This window comes from Dermacentor silvarum, chromosome 10 (genome assembly GCF_013339745.2).
Source record: "Dermacentor silvarum isolate Dsil-2018 chromosome 10, BIME_Dsil_1.4, whole genome shotgun sequence".
NCBI classification, from domain to species: domain Eukaryota; kingdom Metazoa; phylum Arthropoda; class Arachnida; order Ixodida; family Ixodidae; genus Dermacentor; species Dermacentor silvarum.
The window spans coordinates 154,904,211-154,927,140 of record NC_051163.1 but is presented as its reverse complement, the minus strand read 5'-3'; the positions used below and the strand labels follow the sequence as shown (position 1 = coordinate 154,927,140).

General features: G+C 45.4%; 1 protein-coding gene across 1 annotated transcript; it reads left to right on the top strand.

Annotated features, from left to right (window-relative positions):
- Positions 1–716: 716 nt before the first annotated feature.
- On the top strand, positions 717–18,494 carry LOC119431105 (neurensin-1-like). Its single transcript, XM_037698583.2, has 3 exons — positions 717–840; positions 1,469–1,519; positions 13,428–18,494. The coding sequence occupies exons 2-3, from the start codon at positions 1,475–1,477 to the stop codon at positions 13,938–13,940; spliced, it is 558 nt and encodes a 185-aa protein (XP_037554511.1). The 5' UTR covers positions 717–840; positions 1,469–1,474; the 3' UTR covers positions 13,941–18,494.
- Positions 18,495–22,930: the final 4,436 nt, after the last annotated feature.

Here is a 22,930-nt window from a genome sequence, read left to right as displayed (position 1 = left end):
TTGGTCGCTGAGGCCGGAGGCAAACGAGGGTATCCCTCCGCGACAAGATGGCGTAGCGAAGTAGTTCCTTCTGTAAGAGTGCGTAATTCTCCTCCGAGTGCTCGAGAACTGAACAACTAAACGTTTGCACTCGAAGCCATAATATTTGCTTGCAAAGCGTTAAGCACTCAAGTATTTTATTTAAGTATTTGTAACTCACACAAACAAGAAAGCGGACGATTATCTGGAGCGTCGGTGAGATGCGGCTCGCTCACTGTTGTCCGACAAGTAGTACGGCCGCCGCTGCTGATCAGAAATATCGAAAACGAAACCGCAACTTTTTGTGACTCTACGCTGCGTTTTTCTGTAAAATAGCTAACAATAATAGCGAATAGCTAACACAAATCAGACTTCCTTAGCACGCCAGCCACCAAAATCGAAAACCCCGCGCGAGGACAGCCTCGTTTTTCGCGGTTACCATGCGCGCGTTTAGCAGCAACATTCGCAAAGAGCAATAAAGAAATGAACATGTGCGAAAGACTGGGTATTAGCTTCAATATGCTAATGGACTCTGGCTAATGAGCTTTCAGGGGAGCGCTCGGGTCGCCGCGAAGGCGCAAAATGTCAAAAGGCTACAAAACCGCAGCCCGAGGCGCAGCAGCGTTACGACTCTCTTTGCCGCCGCTACGAGCGCCCTAGGAGCTTAATACGTCTGTGTTCTTTTTTTCCTTAGTTCTTTAATCTCACTCTCCTTTCTCTCTCTCTCACTGGGCGCCGTTCAGTGGAGTGGCGTACAACATGACTGCTCTCGAAGTCTTCGGATCGCGGCCGTGCCAGCGGGAACCCTAGGCAACCGCCAAGGTAAGAACGAAGGACTCGTCAGCAGTGCACAGATGTTTGCAGGAGAAGCCCAATCCGAAATGGCCGGATCTTTCAACGTGAGCCGTTCGTGGGGAAGCGAGCATTCTCTCGAGTATCTGTCCGAGCTTGTCAGACGCGGGGTAATGGTTTCGATCGCCTGTTGATATTGCGTAGGCGGCATATATTTTCGCGGATAGCCCGAATGTCAATATCAATCCGCAGCCGTACGCGGTACGAGAGCGTGTGTTTTTCTTTCTTTCTTTTTTTTATCAATTTTTTTCATCATCGCACGAAAGCTGGGCCGAAAACAGCGCGGTAACGGGGAAAGGTGCCCCTGAATATTTGAAGGTTGGCTTCACTGCATGCGGGCAAGCTGTTGCGGAGAAGCACTGCTACTCGAGGCTGGCGTGCGTGGCTTTCTACCCTCGCGTGCATTATGGCTCTTAGTAATTCGCCTAATCAGCAGAGACTGCGGGCTGCTTGCGTTTTTTCAGTGCATATAAGTCTGTGCGTGTTTGATAAGTGGCTGTCGTAAATATGCGCGCTGGTGTTTTTCTCACCTTCCCGACACGACATTACAACACCGCTTGAAGTTTTAGCTTTCTTTTTATTCCCCTGTTTGTTACAGTTCCGAATGGATTCACCGAGCGAACGGTTGCTGCTGAAAACAAATCACAAAGTAAGTGCCTCAATTTCGCTGCCAGTCTGCAGCATTAGCATCGTTTCCGTCGCACATCTTTGTGTGCGGCAAACCATCGCATAACGTAGAACATGTACAGGGGGGCATGAAATCTAAAATTGGAAGAATCGGGAACTGCTGCTTCCGCTAAGCGTGGTCGTTTAAAATTATTACCATTCGCTTAAGCTATACTGCAGCAATTATGTAATGACAGCTATACATAGTAAGTATTATGGAGCGGCAGTCCCGTTTTTACGGATTTGATTTTTTCCTTTTTGTGCCCCATTTGTATTTTATTCTAAAAAATAATGATGGCCTAAAATGTGGTGTGCTTATTTTTAAAGTTAGTATTCAGGGGGTAAAAAAATGCGGGAAAGTATTTTCCGACTTCGTCAAAACACTTCTGAAATTTAAATCCTTTATTTATTTATTTTTTTGGTCGCTGTGTGTGTCTGTGTGTACGTGTGTGCTTTATGTCTTGAAAATATAAATGTATCGGTTAGTGACTTACCTTATTTCTGATCACCACGGTTTGTTGTTATTGCGTTCAACTTTGTATTTAAATTGTTTTCTAACGTTACTGCAGCTTTGCCCATACGTAATTTGCAACTTTTTACCGTTTTCAAAACGAATGCCTTCCTTTCGCCCATCTTCATAATTGGTCGTCGGTGGCGGTCGGGCTTTCACCGCTCATACAGAGGGCGCAATAGTCGCCGAACGCTAACGGTAAATACAGGTTGTTTCAGCGAACACATTAAACATTTTTTAAAGGTTGCCTGTGGCAGATAGCACAACTCTAGTTCGTGAGCTGGTCTACCAGAAGATGCACAAACAATTGAAATACATAATCGACTGATTAACAAAAATTCACTGATTAACTTTTTTAACCTATTACCTTATGGCCCACATTGTAATTTACAAATTCTAGCCGTGGAGTTCGCAAGGCGGATCCACTTGGAACGAATTCACAGGGTGACACCAGTTTCGAGATATTCATTCCCGACCTTTGCGGAGAAATGCATTGGCGTTCCAGTCATTTTCTTCACAAAACGTCGTTTTATGCATTGAAGCACAAAAGTAACTGGAACGCCAATGCATTTCTCCGCTAAGTTCGGGAATTAATATCTCGAAACTGCTGTCATCCTGAGAATTCGTTCCAAGTGGATCCGCCTTGCGAACGCCACGGCTAGAATTTGTAAATTGCAATGCGGGCCACAAGGTAATTAGTTCAAAACTTAATTAGTGAATTTTGTTAATCAGTGGAGGACAGCCCTCCTCTTCTACCACCGCCCTCTCCCCCTGCGATGACTGCTGGAGACGGATCTAGCAGCGCTACACATATATGTGCCGGTTAATTGTTCTGTTCCATACGAAATTACGTAACGAAACCGCAAGCATTACCTAAATTTCCTCGCTGCATGCAAAAAGAGTAAGCATCTACGTAAGTGCGCATCATTCCTTTAATCAAGCGAAGAGATTTCTCAAGGCGTTCGGCTATTCGCTTAAATTGGCAACCATTGTGGGCGGTTTCTGCGCAATTATTTCCATGACTTATCTTCGCTTGTCAGTTTGCTTTATTTGTGTATTGTGCTTTATTCCGGAATACTTGGATCCCGTAAAGCTCACCTTATCTTTTTGTGTGTGGCCCACCCCGCTCCAACGTATACACCCTTTCGAGGGCCTTTAGAGGTATCGTAAAATAAAATAAATAAATATCACAAAGAACACGATAACGCGCAGATCACAAGGACTAAACAAAGACAATGACAAGGAATAAAGTATGGCAGTAGGAACAGAAATAGAACACTGCAGGTCGCACTATTAAAAAAAAAAAATTCAGACGTAGAATATATGTCTATAGGTCTCGTCACTCGCAAACAAACGAACAAACAAACAAAACAAGCGCAACAAACGGGAAGCTAAGTATCTTTTAGGAAACTAAAGATGGTGCGAGGAGCCTGGCTACGTCGCGATACACAACCACTGGGACCCGTTCAGACATTCATAGCGGGCCGTGCGCCGCAGACAAATTAAGCAGACGACGTGCCCTCAGTGCGCTGCTCAAGAAATGCAGGACGCAAGTCTTGACCATGAACACGGGGCGGAAACGTTCTATTTGTAACACACTATATATAGCCTGGGTATACTGCTTGACGTGGTAGCGACGAATCAACAGACGGGCGTCATCAAGCCTACGCAAAATTTCCGGGTAATCACAGGTCGTTGTGAACACAAACCGATGCCAGCCGACAACTTTTTTATTTGTTTATGTATTTTTTCTCATTTCCAGCGATCCCTATACGTGCGAAGATACCCATGTTGCCAAGGGATGAGCCCATATTGGCCACGAGATGCATTTTTTTTTTTTTTGGCAGAGTCAATAATGCTACGCACAAATGGACCATCAACGTCACTGCTCTGCAGTCTGCTAAGGCCAGCGCGGGAGTCCGTAATGATGCCAATTTTCGATGAGATTAGCTCTTTTGCACGTACTTCATTGCAACATCACTCGCTGCTATAGCTCCACAGTTGTTGATGAGATGATGTCTAGAAGGAAGCTGCAGAGGTACACCTTCGCCGTCGCTTTGTATACAGATGCTTGAATACTTGAAAATGATAGGGAAATATTTCGAACGATAGGGACTGGATCAATTGGAATAGCACGGGGAGAGGCAGTTAGACTTGGTTCTTTGTATTTTGAGAGGTTTAGATATAAATGGGGTATAGACGCGCTTGTTGGGATCTTTCGGGGGCGTAACTGAAGCCGTACATTCCTAACTGCCAGCAGTGGTTATAAATATAACCGCCATTTTTCCCATTCGAGAAAACGGGCGGGGCGCAGACGCTCGCTACGATGAAGAGCTCTCTGGTCTGCTTGCTGCCCGGGGACAACTATTCCCCCAGATGTATTTTCCATTTTGGGCAGATTTGCATATTCACAGCTACGCATAAACATACACGTTCGCGGAGTGTCTCTATAATCTCAATTTTGCCGCGGCTTCCAACACACGACGTATCCAACTCTCAACGTATCTCATTTTACCAACAGTTTATTAATAGCTACTACACTGTACTAAACAAAACACAGCGTACACAGTACTAAACAAAACAAACATATATATATATATATATATATATATATATATATGTGTGTGTGTGTGTGTGTGTGTGTGTATATGTGTATATGTATGTATGTATGTATGTATGTATGTATGTATGTATGTATGTATGTATGTATGTATGTATACATTGTTAACCCATGCAACACATGCGTTGAATACCCTCACAAAAGAAGACTGCTTGCAGATACGCCCTATATAGACGTGCGTATAGGTAATACTGACTGCGTTTGGCACGCGAGTGTGTTGATTGAGGTGCGTTTCTGATGTCGCTGCGTGATTCCGACGCGAAAAAAAACCGGCAACCGGTACATCTGCAACGTTAGTAAATATGGTCGCCTCACGTATATTATACATAAATGTGTGTTGTCCTGTGTTGAGCCTTTTCGAGCGATTACGTAGTTTCCGTGAAATTGAAGTCTGCGTGAGGCATTTAGAAACAAGTGATGGCCATTTCACTCTGTGAAGGTGGAGGACCAGCGAAGCCGTTTAGCGCACGACACAGATGTGACACATAATTTTGAAACAAAGGTACCAACATAACATTGTCCAGATTGGTGGTCATGGTGACGATAGATAGGTACGCACACACATTCGCGTATCACGTGTTATTAAATCTGTCCGCCACGTGAGAAAATTAATGGCTCATACCCTCTTAAGCAGTGGCTCATACACCCCCGTAAACGCGGCCTCCCCAATGCGACGACAGAAGAGAAGTCAAATTCTACGCTGGAATGATGAGCGGCAACGCATCCAGCTGTGGAAGAAGACGACGACGACGACGAACGCGTGAGCAGAGTGGCACGAGCGCGTTCGCGCGGTTTCGCCGAGGTGCGCCAGCGAGCCAGTTCGCAGTTTGTTCGCGGATTTGCCCTAGCCATATGCAGCTTCGCTGTAGAAACGCTTCCGGGGTAAAACGAAGCACTGCCGGCGAGGCCGTATTGAAGTCCCCGCACCATGCTAGCCGTGACGTCATTAATTTTGACGCGGCGTCTGCTCCAGCCTGTAGTTATCTTTATATCCGTACAGATGGACTACACTGTGCTCGAAAACAACTAAGGACTGAAATTCACAAGTTTCAAAAACTTTTGCGCAGTCACGAATGCTCTAATACGTCATGCTGACGTCGTACTGACGTGTACCCGCTCTGGGGTTCCGGTGCGAAATTAAAAGAAAAAAAAAAAACGTTGGCAGCGCATACATTTTTTTGGACGTGATTGGCGGCGTTAATGCGATTAGCAGTCTTTCATATGATGGGTGTTAATTGGTGACAGATGTGGCGTGTGGGTTCACAGGTTACGCAAAAAGTTCTGCAATGTTTACGAGGGCTTTGCAAAAGTCCCACTCGCGAATTAGTGGTATGTTTCTGAGTGGTGTATAATGCATAGAATTTGGTCGCTTTAAATGTCTTAATGGCTGCAGGTTACAGAATAAGGATATTGTTTTTGTATAGCTGAAGTACTGAGTTGCAAACTTGATATGAGATTTTTCTAACATTTGGCAATGTTCAAGAATTTTTTCTGAAGAAATCGAGGACAAACATGAAAAACATACACTGGCTATACAGTCGGTAGACTTTTTCCCCTAATGGTGCGACAAGCCCCACCAAATTCTGTAGTGTGGGTGCCGAGCAAAAACGAATTCTCCGTTCCCATGTATTTAAATGGGAGCAGCTGAGTTAACGAGGGTGAAGATTATCACCATCGTCCTGCATTTATTATTACCTCCAAGGCCCCAGTGCATAAGGGGAGGGCAAATAATTTTTTTTTAAATTGTCAGAAAATCAGAAGCGTAAGAACGATGCAGGCCCAAAGCTAAAAAAGAAAAAAAAGGTTACAAAGGAGAATACAGAAAACAGTACACGTACAGCTAGCACAATACGGAAAGCCGTGAATAATGTATATTAACACTTGTAATATGTTTAATATAGAACTAGTTGTGTAAAATGTCTCGGTTTCGCTCTCATTCTCAGTAACAGTGCTGTCTGGGAGTTCATTCCAATCATCAATGGCAGCGGCTATATAACTCAACCAAAACCGAAACATCAAGTGTGTGTGGCCGTTATCATCATTTCAAGCGGGAGAGTGTCGGTTACATCCGCTATCCAGAAAGTGTGGCACCTCTATCTGAAAGAAATCGTGCGTATAATGTAGGACTGGTGGAGCAGACCGGCCTCTCGATTCCTTTTGATGCATAGCACTAGGTCGCCTGTGGTGCATGTATGTATATATATATATATATATATATATATATATACATCGTGTGGGCGGGTCTGCGCACGGCTCTCGCTCACACACGACGCAGCTGCGCAACGGGAATCGGAAAGGCCACGGGGCGGCACGCATTCGAGAAGTGGACAAAGAACCGCCCGAAGCTCCCGTTCTTGCCACGTTGAGGCGTAGTAGTAACGCCTATAATGGATACGCCGTGTACATGCAATAGTGCGCTGACGATGAATTGCTTTCCTTTTTTGTTATTTTTTTCCTGACTTGATATTTATCCCAGATCTCTATATACTCGTACGTTAATGTACAATGACCTTAATTCGCGACACGGTTGTCATATGAACAAATAACTATACTGTAACAGGCGTTTTTAGCGTTTGGGAAGCGTAAAAGACATGTAGACGCGAGGAACAGTGTCGGTGGCCGACATCTCGCTACACTGGGTTTATTGGCGCGAGTGTAATTTTCATCACGACGACCGACTGTTTCCCAACCATATCATCCACTTGTATTCTGGCGGAAACGTTTCGGCAGCGACATATTCATGACGAAGTATTTTTTTTTTTTTGTACAATCGAGGGCGTAAGTCTGGAGACCATGGTGTCGCGCGATTTGCACGGCTGTGCGTATGTACTTTCTTTTACAAATACTAGAAGAGTCGAGTGTCGTAACAGCGCTTCCAGTATACGTTGTGGTTCGACTCAGCGTCACGTGATATAACCACCGGCCACTATGTATGGCTCTGTTGTTGCGGGTTGCTGTTGATCGACCAAAGTATAGCTCACACGAGCTATACTACACACGATCACACAAGATCACACAAGTTCACACGAGACCAAAGTATAGCTCACTCTGATTTAATGGCGATACCACTAGAAACAATCAGTCATCATCGTCATCACCACCATCATCGTCATTATAGGTACGCGTCTACAGCATGTATCTATGGTCTATCACACTCGTCTACGAAGTGGTCGAGTGGTCGCGGCGGCAATTCAGGTGGCAACGTCGCCTGCTGGGGCCGAAATTCTATAGGGCCCGTATTCAGAAATAAAGTTCTTATGCTGGAACTCTTCGTGGCAGCACATACCGACTAATCGGGATGCATGACATATTTTTAGGGAAGGTGGCCTGTAATTTATGCCAAGCGGCGCTTGGGAAGGAATTTCACGACGAGTTTCACTGCGCCACAGCTGCCGCAAAGCATGCCGGTATAGTGTATCTATATATTGGTCCTTATAGCGGGTTGAATGGCGACGGAAGGAAGCGTGTTGCGTTTTTTACTGCGAAAAGCTTGCTCCCCCCTTCGAGATACAAATGCAGATATGAGGAGGAGGAGAAACGAACTTTGTTTTAGCACAGCAGTTTTGTGAGACCCAGGCCTCTCTACCGTCGATGACCGCCTCGAGCCCTTGGGCCCTGGCGGCATCTTCGGCCTGCTGGATTGCCTTAAGTTGGTCTTCCGGTGCACAGCTGAGCAGCGCGGTCTCCCACTGCTCTCTAGTCTTATGTATTTTATTCTGCGTGGGTGTCCGAGGACAAGCCCAAACCATATGTCGTAAGTCCGCCCTTTTTTGGCAGAATCTGCATCTATCGGTGTAAATGTCTGGATAGTAACGGTGGTAGGCCACCGGGTTCGGATATGTTTCTGTTTGTAACAAGCGCCATACCGTCGCTTGCCGTCTACTCAGCGAGGAGTTTGCCGGGGGGAAATGGGCCCTTCCCAATTTACTGTGTTTCTTGATCTCGGTAAAGCTGGTCATACGGTCTCTCTCCGTTCCCAGTATTTGCGTGCCACGTGAGAATAAAAAAGATTCTACTATATATACGAGTAGGGTTGAGTAGACGCACCCAAGGCCTAAATACGAGAAAGCAATTTCAAATCCATGATGTCACAATGGCATACGGACACGAAGTTTCTTGGCGCGAAATTAAAAAAAAAATGAGGCACCTTGAATTTAGAAGAGCTATGAATCGGGCTAGTTCATGTGTATTCATTTTTCTTGCGCTAAGTACCTTGGATTTCGTTTCTCTGCACTATATATAGTAACCAACCATTTCCTGGGAAATAAATAAAAATAGTTTTGAAAGAACGCTCGAGCAGTGTGAATAAACTCATTTAGCGTTATGTTTTCTTAGCCGTGCTTTTAAGTAAAAGCTGCGCTTCGCAACAGAGCCATACCTATTGTAACCATGGCAGCACCGGCACGACAACAGTGGACACGAGTTGTTTCTTCATGCTGTTTTCCTTCTTCTTCTTCTTCTTTACGGAGGTCTATAGACCAGCCCACTGCCCATATGGCCGTCTCCACAACATAAGCAGCGTGACCATTGTTTTGCGCGGCGAGGATTAGCCGGAGCGTGCGCTTTCGCTAATCCTTCGGCTAATCCCCACACTGCCGGACAGCCATTTTGTTTGCGCCGAGCTGCGCTTACATCGATCTCGCTTCGTCCTTCGACAGTCCTCAGTTTCCGTGCCAACGTGGCGCTCATGGAATGGTAAGGCAGTAGGCGTACAGCTAAACCAGCGGCGTCGCCTAACTAACCGTGTGCCGACGAGTCATTAGTTTGGAGGAACATGGAGAACACTCGTGTAATAGTTAGTTTCGTTATCATAGGACCCCTTCGAGCCTAGATAATTTCGTTCAGAACAACGGAAAAGCTGGGCCATTTAGTATTTGTTGGTATTGAAGCAGCGCGTACGTAACACGGACTATATGCACGTACGAGCTAGGAACGACACATTGACAAGCGCTAAACTATATACTGCGTGATTATGTAATGAAACTCCCATTTTATTACGTGACCACGCAATACAAGCAGAAGAAAGCAACGGTGTGATTTTGTAATGAAACGATGGGATCACGTGCGAAGCTATTGCTAATTATGCTAAACACAACTGGCTAAACTTTGGAAGAAATGCAACTATTTAATAAAGCTTATTAGTTTTACTAGCAATTATTATGCGCATGGAAAAAGGCAACAAGATCAGATATTGCAGCAGCAGAATAAGGAAAGAGAGCACCTAAAACACTTCACCATACATTCACAAGTACAGAGAGTCAATGAGAGAAATATCTTTTGTATCGTTTTCTGTGTCAGACAGTCAATGCACAATTCTCTGAGGATTTGTTTAATAAGCAGGGGAGGGTGTAAGTTACGAATTGAAGATAATTCGGTAGTTTGAGGTGCCGAAAAAAAGAAAAACATGCTTTTTTTTTTTTGAGACCGTGTATTGTGATAGCAGGCGCACCGTTTTCTTGAATTGACAGGTCCATATGAAATTAGATATTGCCCTTATTAGCTATGGAGAATGAATGCGCGCGACGCGATCTACAGAAGTCGTTACCTTCCGTTATCCGGAAGCGATCAAAAATGTCTTGCGTATATGATAACATTAATACGCTTAGTACATATCCGCAGCAGAGCCCACGACTGTATAATTGTGGTAGGCAGGACAAGGAAACTTACAGCGAAGACACTCCACGTGTTTTGTACAGCAGATTTTCATTTGCATGAGCCACAAAGTTTCAGACATTTATTCGGAGTTGGACCAACACTTGCTAGATAACTAAGAGTGAGAATTTCTTAATGAAATTCATGAATTTCTCCATGAAGTTGATACCCCTCGAGTTTTGTTTCTGCGGAAGAACAGCGTAAAAAAAAAAAAAAAAAAAAACAGGTCTGAAGAGGACAGCCCTGTATGGACCGCGGGCGCAGTGGTTCCGTTACTCAGCTGAGCTTGAGCTAGGGTTCAATGCTTTGCGATTGAAGGAAAATGCCACCGTTTATTGGGTGCACGCTAAGGGACCCAAATCGGTCAAAAGTAATACAGGGCGCTTCACTATGGCGTCACCCACAGTCTGAATGCCCAGCATCGGAAGGTTAAACCTCAGTAGCGGTCATTATTACAAGCTATTAACGGCCAGCCCGAACAGCTGCTTGATCGCTCCCGGTCGAGCCCGCCGATCGCGAGTCGGCCCATTGCACTATACCAAGTTCTTTCGCCGTCAAACGAAGTGCTGGCACTAAGAAAACAAATAAATAACATAACACAATAAGAACAAAACGAAACTATACAGCGCGCTTCCATCGACAAAATTGCGGAAAGCTATCCGACCACCGCCAACCATACGTTAATCGACCCTAAATTAAGACAGCTCGAACGCCATAAGGCTATGCTACTAGACATTTCGCTGGTTCATTTCCATACCCATTCCCGTAATGAGCTTCCAGTCACTTGCATGCCGGCGGCCGACTTCATAAGAAACGATCATCGCCGCCGTGGGCGTGAAGGTCGCACTTCGCATGACGCAACTAAACCGGAAGTGAAAGAGTGACGCTATCTCCCAGTCCAAGCAGCTAAAGCCATGGTGCGGCATGCATCATGCACCGCCCGCTATCGATCTATACCTAAGTCGATAAGCGTTGGATCGATCGCCGCCAAATCGCTGGAGAGCAAAGAGCGCTTGTCCGTCGACCAAGAAAACTGTAGCGCTGCCCGGTCGATCTGTTATTCAGACGTTGGCATTCAAACATAACATTATTAAAAAAAAACTCAATACACAAAATAAAGCTAATTCTATGCTCCGTCGTGACATGCAACTGACATGCCTCTGTGTTTGATAACATTGAAAGTACGCGGGAATTTGTTCTGGAAGAATATACCAATTGTCTTTTCGAAGCGAACTTGCTTTAGTTTTTTTTTTTTTTTTTTTTTTTTTTTTTTTTTTTTTTTTTTTACGACTGATGGCGGGTACCCATTATTGGAGATGGGCGAACAGTAGGATGCAATTAGGAGAGACGTTTAGTTCTTACTGGTAAACAACGGAACTTTGGGGCGTAGAATATATGGAATTTAAAATAACAAATCGTACGCATACTAAGAATTTAGCAACAAAAGCATCTTGAAACAAGTAGAAATTCTTCTGTGTTCTTCGGCTGGACTGACACAAGTTCAGTGGATGGTCGTTATGCTTTGTAGTAAATCCACAAGAAGCTCGTGAAATTATATCGATTATACGATGATTCGCCCAAAGACGCAAATATGCTCTCACGCGAGCAAACAAAATGCGGCGCTTTCGGAGACATCCAAGGGAGAAAAGCCAACGGGAGCTCTTGACGACCGAGATATCGACCTTCGAAACCCAACAGTGCGAAGGCGCGTTCGGATTATCTGAAAAGCCCTTTGTGCTGACGCGCAGATACGTTTCTCTTTCCTTTCTTTTTACAAAGGCTGTGTTTGAGAAAAAAAAAACTTCGTTTCAGGAGTGCTCTCTATCGTCTCGTATCTTTTTTTGCCCCCTTTGCAAGGATTCGCCACTGCGGTCTTAATTCACTGGCCTCGTATATGTGTGGCTCGTTTCCTTCTCCGCTTCCTTGTGCACTGAATGAGTGTTTAGTTTTTACAACAATGCCCCCCCCCCCCCCCCCCATTCTTTCGAGTGTACTTTCTTCGGCGTAAGCATACATGGCCTTGAATAGAACGCTATACTGAAAGGATGCTGTGTGAGAAGAATGGTGGCAGTTGTGGCGCAGAATACCCCTTTCAGGATACTTTAGACCGGAATAAGGTCATTTTAAGTTATCTGTTCTGTAATGCCGGTAGAGTGTGTATAAATAGCGGCGGCGTCTTGAAGTTCTCCTGCCCCGGTCTCTCTCTCTCTCTCTCTCTCTCTCTCTTTAATTACCTGAAGAAAAATTAAAAGGTAGGCCTTTTTATAGCCGGTTATCGCAAGCATACGCAAGTCTTAGCAGCAAAACTGTACGTCACATTCACGCGATATTGTGGCGCTCGTCGGATTATAGTGTTCATATCGTACACACTTTATTAGAGAGATTGCGTTATCAAGTCGCCTACAAGTGTTCATCGTATACTCGTGCTGCAATACTTCAACACTGGTTTCAGAATCCAGAAAGCGCATCTTCTATCCCGGGTGGTGCGACTTTGTCTAATTGCTATTGCTTTGCAGCATCACCTGCCCGGTTGCCTTGGAAACGCTTTCGATTAGATTACGCGCACGCCAGATAAACACTTTCAATGCGCCGACCATCGCTCCTAAAATGAAGCGAATAAGTAAAGCAAGCTTCTCCACACGGCGACCCTTAGTGAGGAGAAGCCAGCTTTAGGAAACGTTCGCGTTTTCAGAAATCTCTTACAACAATAACACATTCATTCTGTCTCTGTAACGCCACCTGCACAATATTTTAGACCGCAGTATATTTATTTATTTATTTATTTATTTATTTATTTATTTATTTATTTATTTATTTATTTATTTATTTATTATTTATTATTTATTTATTTATTTATTTATTTATTTATTTATTACATATCACGGGCCCTAGACGGGCCCAAACAGGGTAGGCAAAGAGAGATAGAAAACAAACATTGCAGCAGGGTAAAATACAGAACACACAGATAATATTTCAGAAGGGTTACTCAGTGTGAATATTTTGTACATTTATTACAGTCGGTTACGTTCCGTTAAGGAAAGAAAAAGTTGTTAAACGTGTCTTAAATGTAATAAAATAAAAAATCTAACTACTGAGCGTTCCCGACAGGTGAGCGTCCCCTGCCCCGTGCGGCCTCCCGGACGGCGAAAATCGAGCAGCCGGCGGCTGTTCGGCGTCCGCTGCCACCTGCACCGCTTCTACGCCGACTGCCCCGAGGGCTCGCACTCCGGCTGCGGCTCCGGCCACGGCCACGGCGGCTCGGCGTCGTCCCGGCGTCACGCGGCTCGGCGCTCGGCCCGCGTCGCCTGGACCGCCTCCCTGTGGCTGGGCGCGCTGCTCTTCCTGCTGGGAGTCGTGGCCCTGGGTCTGGGCTACGCCGCCCCGCCGAGCCTCGTGAGGAGGCCGCACCCGTGGAGGCTGGCCGGCCTCTGCATGTTCTGCAGCGGAGGCTCGCTCCTGGCCGCCGCTCTGATGCTGGCGGCGCTGTGCCCGCGTTGGCAGGACGACGAGCCGTACGCTCCCGTCCTGGGCGAATCCAGGGCAGCGCTGGAGGAAGAGGAGGACGACCTCAGGGTGCCCGTCACCGAGAAGATCACCGCCGTTCAGCCGCTCAGGGACTGAATTAGTCGTTGTACACACTCGAGCTAGGGACTCGATCGTTCGTGTTTGAGACCACGGTCCCTTAATTGTGGCGCGGTCCTCCTGGTGTGCGTGAGCGTGCGACCGATATCGGTCGTGAGGCGTACGCATGACTGCAGTGTCCCACTGTGGGTGGCGGGCGAAAGCAGCAGGCTCTGGCAGAGTCCTGTTCTTCGAGCTTACCACACGCGTATACGGAGAGTACCCATAGACTTGTGGGTAATAATTATGGGTAATACTTATGGGCAACACTTATGGGTAACAGTAACCCGTACCATTATGGGCTCGCTCGTTCTGAATGACGCAGATTCGCACCGCGAACGAGGGGAATCGAAACGGAATTCAGCTGTGTAAGAGGGCGTAGCCCGGAGAATTAAGAGAGCTTGATATTCGGTAGGCGTGAGTGGCGCATTGTTTTACCTTGTTGTGATCTGTGGACGCAAACGGGGGATCGCTGGGACTTTGGTGGAAACCTGGTATACAAGTGTTGTGGCGCACCCGAGCGCCATTGTTCGCTAGCTCTATAGGTAATGCGCGTTTCTCGGTGGAATTAGATGAAAATCTTGGTAGTTAACCCTGCCCTACGAGTGTGTAAGTTGTCGATCATTCCGGGCACAGTAGGCGTGCTTGCCCCACATGTTTCGCTAACGTATGCCGTAATCATGATTATAGAACGGACAACAGAGAATACGCTTGGAGAATACAGATAATATATGCCAAATGAGTTCGCGAGACAGTTTATATTAGCGACAATTAATGTCCAACATCAAAAAAAGTAAGACAGCGATACACTCATGGGCGTTTACCAGAAATACCTACACGATATGCTAGAACGACATGCCCAGACAAAAAGTGCCAGAGGTTTGTCAGATAGACGGCCCAGTGGGGAAAAGCGGTGATTCGTTGTTGGATTCTATATATACATCTCGGATTCTATAGACACATGTCGGATTCGGCAAGAGTTAAGAAAAAGAGCGATTGTCAGCTATAGGGATGTATTGTTAATGGCGTGCAGACTCATGCAGTTTAAAAAAACTTGGAACTTGAACTAAACGAGAGTAATGCAAGTAAGGCCTTAATGAGGAGCAAAGTATAGAGAGGCCCAAAATAGAAATGAAATTTCTGGAGCTTCCCAGATGTGTGATTGACCGATCCGGATTAACCTATTATTCCCTTAGGTGTTTTGCAAAATAATAGGATTAACCTATTATTCCCCCCGCGATCACTTATCGGAAGTATACAACATGCAGATTCCATTGTGATAGACTTTAGAGGCGTCTGTCGCGCGGCATCTACATATGTACGATGAAGTCAAGTCCAGAAGAACCTACTTAGATATTCACACGGGCTTGTGCTCCAAGCCCCGTGGAACATGTACGGTTGCTAGTCCATGCTATACCCACAGCGCCAGGCGATTTATACGCAGACAAGGAAGCAGCAAAAAGAAGATGAATAGCGGAAGGCCCGCTTCCAAAGAACTAATTATTTAGCTTGCAATGTCGTTTATGCGCTGCTGGTCGCAAGCGGACCTGAGCGGGTAATTCTTGTTGGCATATTGTTCGGCTGAAGGTGTGTCAGTGTCGTGCTAATCGTCGTGGAGTGTACTACATGTTTACTAATTTAAGCGGTGACCGTCTGTAGTTGGCGCCGAAAGGCTACCCGTCGCTAATGCGAGAGCATCAGCCGTGGGCCGGAAGATGCAACGTGGTCTTCAATGAATGAACATGCGCGCGTAAAGCATTGTTTTCTTTTTTTTTTTTCTTTCCTCGTGGAATACTTGGTGGTCAATTTAACTGGCGCACGTTGCAATTAATAGGGTACGTGTAACTGCGTTTTATGGTTCCTACAATCTGTATTTGAAATGAGCGTGTGTCCCTCGCCGATTGCCTTCAGTAAATTAGCGGATTCGCACTCTAAGCGGAACCTGTTGCAACTTTATACTAATGAAGATCGCACGTTGACGTGGCGTAGCGTTCTTCCAAACCTGTGTATGACGCCAGCTATTGGCAGATCTCCGCCGTTCCGATAGTGGCGAATGGGCGAACCCGTGATATGTAGAAGCCAATGGCTGCTGTCGTTATGTTTGCGTGTCGTTGCACGCATGATGTCGGAGAGAGAGAGAGAGAGAGAGAGATAAAAGAAATGAGAAAGACAGAGAGGTTAACCCGATATGTTACCCCGGACAACGTCGAATACCGCCATGTTGGCGTTTTGAGCCAATCAGAAAGGCCGCAGAAGGCCCGTGAGCCGATCGAAGCTGACAAGATGGCGAATTGGACAATATGGTGAAATTTGATGACTTCTAGAATAATGAAGAGCAGTGAGGAAATATTGTTTGCTAGAGTGGCAGAAGTACGTAGACTTCTCGTTCGGCGCTGGACCGTACACATTTACTGCGATAACGAAATTTCGAAAAATCCAAAAAACGAAGCGCGCGTCTGGTGACGAGCGATAACGTGGGAAACAGCGATAACTTGGGGAGAGGGGTCAGGCGACAAAAATTAATCAACGTACGCCTGAGTAATGTATGGTACAGCTGGATACGGAGGTTACCGGATTTGCGTTCTTTTAATATGGCGGTGCGCGAGTTGTATTTTCTAAAGCTCTGGCTCACCGAACAGTTGACGCTCGTCGGTGATGCACAGTTGCTAGGCGTATACATAGTACAGTGCAGTAACACGAAAAGCGGGCACAACGCTGTGTGCTTGTCCGCGCCTGCTTGTCTCGTACGTGTCCCTGCACGGTACTGCGTATAACTGCGCAGCACGTTGACCATGTTTGCAGGCCCTGCCAGCATGCCCGAACATATTGAAGAAAAATAGAGAACGCACCATGACAGCAGCCATGTTCGTGCCACCGCATACCAAAATGTAGCCCTTGGGATGTTGTACTTGAGCCGTGAATGGGCGTACAGGTTTATCCTGGTTAAAGCAAACGCTGCACAGTATATGCGCTGAGCCGTTCCGGAACGGTAGTCAGATTTATTACTGCTAGGGCCTCTATAGTTTAAACAATCATTTGGCCAGCTCCAACAAGAAATAGATAACGAACGTATATAGCTACTTAGTGAGTTCACTTCACTTAAATGTTTGTGATAATTTACGTGTTGACTTTTCTGTACAGATGTATATATTGGGCTAGCCTTATGCCTCGCTACTGGCTGTAGGAGTGAGCACCATACTCGGGGGAAAAAGAAAATAACAAAGATGGCGGATGTTCGTGAAGAACATGAAAAAAAAAAAAAAAACAACGACAAGCGTGCCATCTGGATTCAGGCTGCAAAGCCCGTTACAGAAGAAAGACCCCACGCAAACAGCTCGTTAAGTGGGCCTCAGTGTTGTTCGTATATATTAATGCAAGGGGCCCGTCGGCTCTCACGGTGTTGACAACAGTTGTCAAAGCATGCACGCGTGCACAACACACATTCAATCGTTTCCTCCGCGTATTGTTGTTGCCAGAGTCAACAGGAAGCGCAGCAGGCGAAACCTGTTCCTAAAATATGCCGTCTGCTATATTGATGGAGTGCGCGTTCACTGATGTAAAGAACTGGCTTACTGTTACGCCTGTGATTTAACATTTCCGATTATTGACAACCTTTGTATTTTTGTAATTCTTTATGACTGTTACTCGAAACAACAAGCTGTATAGCCTTTAGTGTATAGTGTCCAAACGTGTACGCATAAAGCAGCCAAAAGAGAAACCGTCTTTCACCAGCCCTTGAAACTTGGCACTACATTTCAGATTTCAGATGACAATGAGGGATTGAACGACATAAACGAGGCCCATCTATGATTATTTAATTGTTGCTTACGGAGTCTTTTTCTGTGTCCGTATTGTGTGCGATTCGTGCTAGGCCACTTCTGACCGCGATTGTTGTATACACGTTAATGGAGTGAACAGTGTGTGTACACGTTGATTGTCAAGCGTAAAACCGTCACACATATTGTGGATTAGCACAGTTTTCTCTGGCTTCTAACGTACGTTCCTTTGCCCGCACGGTCACAGAAAAGGCACTTGCTGAACGTACAGATTGTCCAGTACGTGGAACAAGCTTCCAACAACGCCACCATTAGAGCATACTAATACAGGTCGCGTCATGTTGTGTCGCTTTTTTTTTTTTTAACTATGACGCGAAGGTAATTTATTTCAGTGAACGGATGTGTCCCGCTTATCCAGCGGCGTAAACAAAATGGTGGCAACGACGATCGCTGTGAATTAATTTTGAACGTGAAATTTCTCGAAGCACTCGACGAATCTATATATCACGTCTGAACGACAAGGTCAGGGGCGCTTGAAGATTTCACTTATCCGTATAATGACGGCAATCTGCCTTCGCAGTTAACGACTAATTGGTCGAACCGTTCATCAGCCTCCACATCGGCCTTTTCGCAAAAAAAGAAAAGAAAGCCACGTATGTGTTCTACGGACGTGTATTTTTCTAGCTCGCGTACAATTTCGTTCACAGAGTTTGTATATGTTTCTTTGAATAATTGCCTTAACCGAGGTACAACTTGTGAAATAAATGTGGTGCTGGTTGAAAGTGCTTTGTTTTTATTCTGTGCGTTTGTATTTATGCAGTTCAATTGCATACTTTGAGTGAACTCGCGCATTATGGCGTTACCAGATGTTTTTTTTTTTTTTTGCGACCGAAGTTCTCGGATTTGTTGAGGAACATACCATGCAACTGAGTAACTTCATAATAATCTCGACCACTTAAAACAACGCTAATTGAGCAACCCTGTTTATATAGCCACGTTGAAGTGCTGTTTCAAGACTCGATCTGCAATTATTTGGAAGAAATAGGCTGTGATTACAGCGTATGAAATATAGGACAGTCTCTCTTCTTGAATTTCGCTGCCGAAACACAGTTCCGGTACATTAGTATGACGTCACGGATTTGTTCGCATATGTCCGGACTTTTTTTTTTACAGCGAAGCTGTTATAGGCTAGGTTCCACGAGAGCGCGTCCGGCAACGGAAGTAGATAGATCAACAATTTCAGACGCGCCGGGATGGCGGCGTTTTTAAACTTCGGGATCGTGAAACAATTTCAGGCTCTGTTATAGGCTACATCAGAGGAGATCGCGTCCGGAAACAGACCGGAAGTACACGCGTCGCCCCACCTTGTGGCATAGTATGAAAACGTCGGGCGGGCGGCGTCTTTAAACTTCGGGATCGTAAGAAATTAGTGCACCACGCCGCGCTTTTCGCAGGAACCTATGTCTGCTTCTTCATATTACGTGACGTAGCTCACCTTTGAGGCCACGTGAGCGCGTCAGCACTAGTACGCGCGCTGCGATTGGCGTATCCGTCTTAAAAAAAGGCATAGTCTCTCCTATATATTGTGTAGGTTCATTGTGCGTTAGCGCACATCGCTCCGGAGCGTCGCGCCCCCTTGCGACGCCGGCTGAAAGTTGCATCACTCCAAAGCGAAATGTACATCTCTCCAAAGCATCTCCACGTGTTCTCGTAAGCGCCATTAACCAACCAGCGCTATATAGCAGCCATGGTGCGGGACAAAGAAAAGGCGCCGTCCACACGGTAAAATACTTTACACCCTTGAAGTTAATAACAGTTATAAGGGTGTAAAACTCAGACCCTTATAACCTTTTCTCGTTGAAAAGGGTGTAAGGGTGCGAGTTATAGCATAGGGCTCCGTGTTTTCGGATAAATCCGAAAAAAAATCCCATGAACACTCGCCGGTAAAATTTTTGACAATTCGGACTTATCCGACTAACTCCGATTTTAACGGAAAATATGACGGGCCTGTTCTGTTCTATATCGAAATGACATGTTCTAAGCAGTCATTGATACATCGGCCGGTTTGGCCGATATAAACTTTACCTCACGTCAACAGTATCTCGTAGACCACACCCATCGCACATTTAACAAAGGGTTTGTCGCGCACGGAGCTAGAGACGTATGACCGCTCAACGACTGTCGCAGACCTTCATAGATACTACGCTGCTGTCGCTGAAAAGTGGAGACAGACAGTTGAGAGGAACCTTTTCGATTCACTTCATGGAGTACACCAGTGAATCGTTTCGGTATTCAAATTCAATCGTTCAAATTGTGAGTCTAAATATAAAGCATGAGTTACCCCCCGCGTTCGAAACCTATGCGCCGATTTTTAAGTTGGTGTTTCTTGAAACTGACGACGTGAGCCAACTCATGAGTGATATTGCGAACTACCAGAGCTAATTAATCAGTAACATTGCTGAACCGCTGTCGCTTGGAGACTTCACACTGTCCAGTGGCCAGTGCTTTTTCGATGCGCGCTTAGTCTTCTAGCGCAAACGTTGAAAGGCCATTTGCAAAGCCGAGAATCATCAATCGAAAGGAGCGTGCTTCCATCAGTGACAGCAACATCGTAAAGTATGATTGCGTCAATTACAACAAGCTTTAAGGTTGTAATGCGCACAAACGTAGGTGTTTTGCATACAAGTATTTGTGCTTGTGTGTATATGTGTTTGTGCGTTCAAACCTTCCAGACAACAAAAATACGCTTCGTGTGTTCTGATGTTTTCGTGTTCAGATATCATTTTATCTGAGATTTTGGAGTATTGAGAATAATGCAAATGTAACTCCGAATTTCCGCCAGAAAATAAACTCCGAAAAACACCCTCCGAATTTCACGAAAAATAAACTCCAAAAACACGGAGCCCTAGACTTATAGAAAGATTTACACCCTTACTCACTTTTAAGGGTGTAAATTGTTTTACGGTCCACTACGGCGTTCGTGAACCCGAGTGCGGCCATGCTGCCCTTAAAAGGGATCATCTCCAGGTTTGGGCATTGCAGACAGGCAGGCGCGTTGCGTATAGATATCCCGGGCCGGCGATCGCTTCTGCAATGTACAGGTATCGAAAACACCGACATTTGAAACGAAAGCGTGCGGGACCTGCGAGTCCTTCGAGGGGACCTCGCTTCCTGCTTGAGAATCAAGGTCACACGCATCAACGCCTCTACTCAAGACGCAGTCCCGGCAACGTCCCCGATTATTGACACGTGGCTTAGGCAAATCATCCAATGCGAAGCTACAGCCACCACTGGAAGTGCACCGCCCTGCAAGAAAGAGAGACAGAGATAAGGGGGGACGTGACGTAAGCGTAACGCGATTCCATGGCGACGCGATATTTAAATTTCTCCTATCTCCTCTGACGATTGATGAATATATACAAGCTGGTAAAAAGCGATCGAAACAGCTGTCACTAACAGCAAATAGTCTCGAAATACATCGCAATAATGACGCACACAGCTCGTTGGACTTGCTTAAGAGAGAAAAAAAAAAAAAGGAATTATTTAACAAATATGTTCTCCAAGATAATTTACCCAATTTTCAACATGTGGTGCCTGCGCAAAGACACGTAAATTGGTTGAAACAAGTACAATTGCCGCACGGTTTATGCCAGCGCAATATACAGGGTGTCCCACCTATTATGCACCAAGATTTAAAAATATGCACATACCACGTAGATAGACAGAACCAAGGTAATGTTGTTTGCCGTCGCTTGGCGATACTCAGATTACTTTATTGAGCTCCGCCTAATTACATAATTAGTCCTAATTAATTATTCACATTCTCAAATATTGATATATGTCAATTGGATTAATGCCAAACGGACAAATGCAAAAAATGCGAATCCACAGCCACTCTGGAACATATGTTATGGGAATGTCGAGGGATAAATAATGGTAACGGTGACGCAGCTTCTAGCGAAAGCCTCCGCGCGCGCTGGGAGACTCGCGAGGGTCAACTCTGGGCGGTCCAGCGGGCCCAGATGCCGCCAGGACTGAAGAACTCCTGGCCGTCACGTAGACAGGACCTTTAGCCCATCCCTTTCAACTCGCACGACTTACAATAAAGTTATTTCCTCCTCCTTCTCAAATATTATAATTACATGAAAAGTGTCGATCAATGAGAAAATTGTAGAGCAACATGAAAAACTTCCGACACAGCTTGATGTTGCTCAATACGTGGTACATAAGAGTTTTCCCGAGCGTGAAATATGCACGCGAATACACGCAAAATTGCCGCACGATGCTCGAGGCACTTTTTGTGTATTCGGCGCAGATTTGACCCGGTTGGGTTCGTTTTGGACGTTCAGAAAAGGCTGGCCACCGTCCCCAATGGGCCTGCCGCTGATAGAGTTAGTTCGCATCTTTAATCTGTCTCGGACAAAAAGAAAAAAAAAAGAAAGTAAGAAAACGGGTTTTCAGCTATGAAATAACTCTCAGAGGTACTGATCAGCGAACATTATGTAATTGCAGAGGGCATTGGATCATCGAACATTCTGAAGTTCAAGAATGTGCCGCAAACTATGGTAGATGTTGAGCGTTCCTTTCTCCCTACAAACGAATACTCAGTAAAAACACGACACGACACGATTGAAACCCAAAAATCTTGGGGTGGTGCTCGTTTGTCACCACTTTATCAACATTTCACGTGGTGTTTTGTCACGCACGTACTAGATTTCAAATAAATCTTGTAACCTTCGCACCTGCCACCATTCCATTTTACTGAGAAAATAAAATGAACTTTACAAAACCGTGGTTTATTGGGCTGTGTTTCTGGGAAAATCATAAGTTATCCTCAGATGCACAGAGGAAGTTAATTCTTATTAATTTAGCCTATATACATGCCTAAAGGACAGCAACTGACACCTACATACGCCTTAAACGGCAGCTTAGTATGTTATAGCCGCCCAGAACAACTTTTTCTGTCCGAACATCCGGTCTTTACTGATAATCACTTGGGAATTCGCAGCTGGATTCTTCAGTGGCTCATTATAATCCCAATTCCTCAGTAGGTCGACGTGCCACCTTCGTTGAATGAAAACTTTATCCACATTGGAGACTTCACACTATCAACAGTATCGCCGAAGAAGGCAAGCTGCAGCCCGGACCCAACGTTTTTACAAGGATACTTGTCTTCGTCAGGTCAACAGATGCGTTACAAGGCAGCGTTTGTAT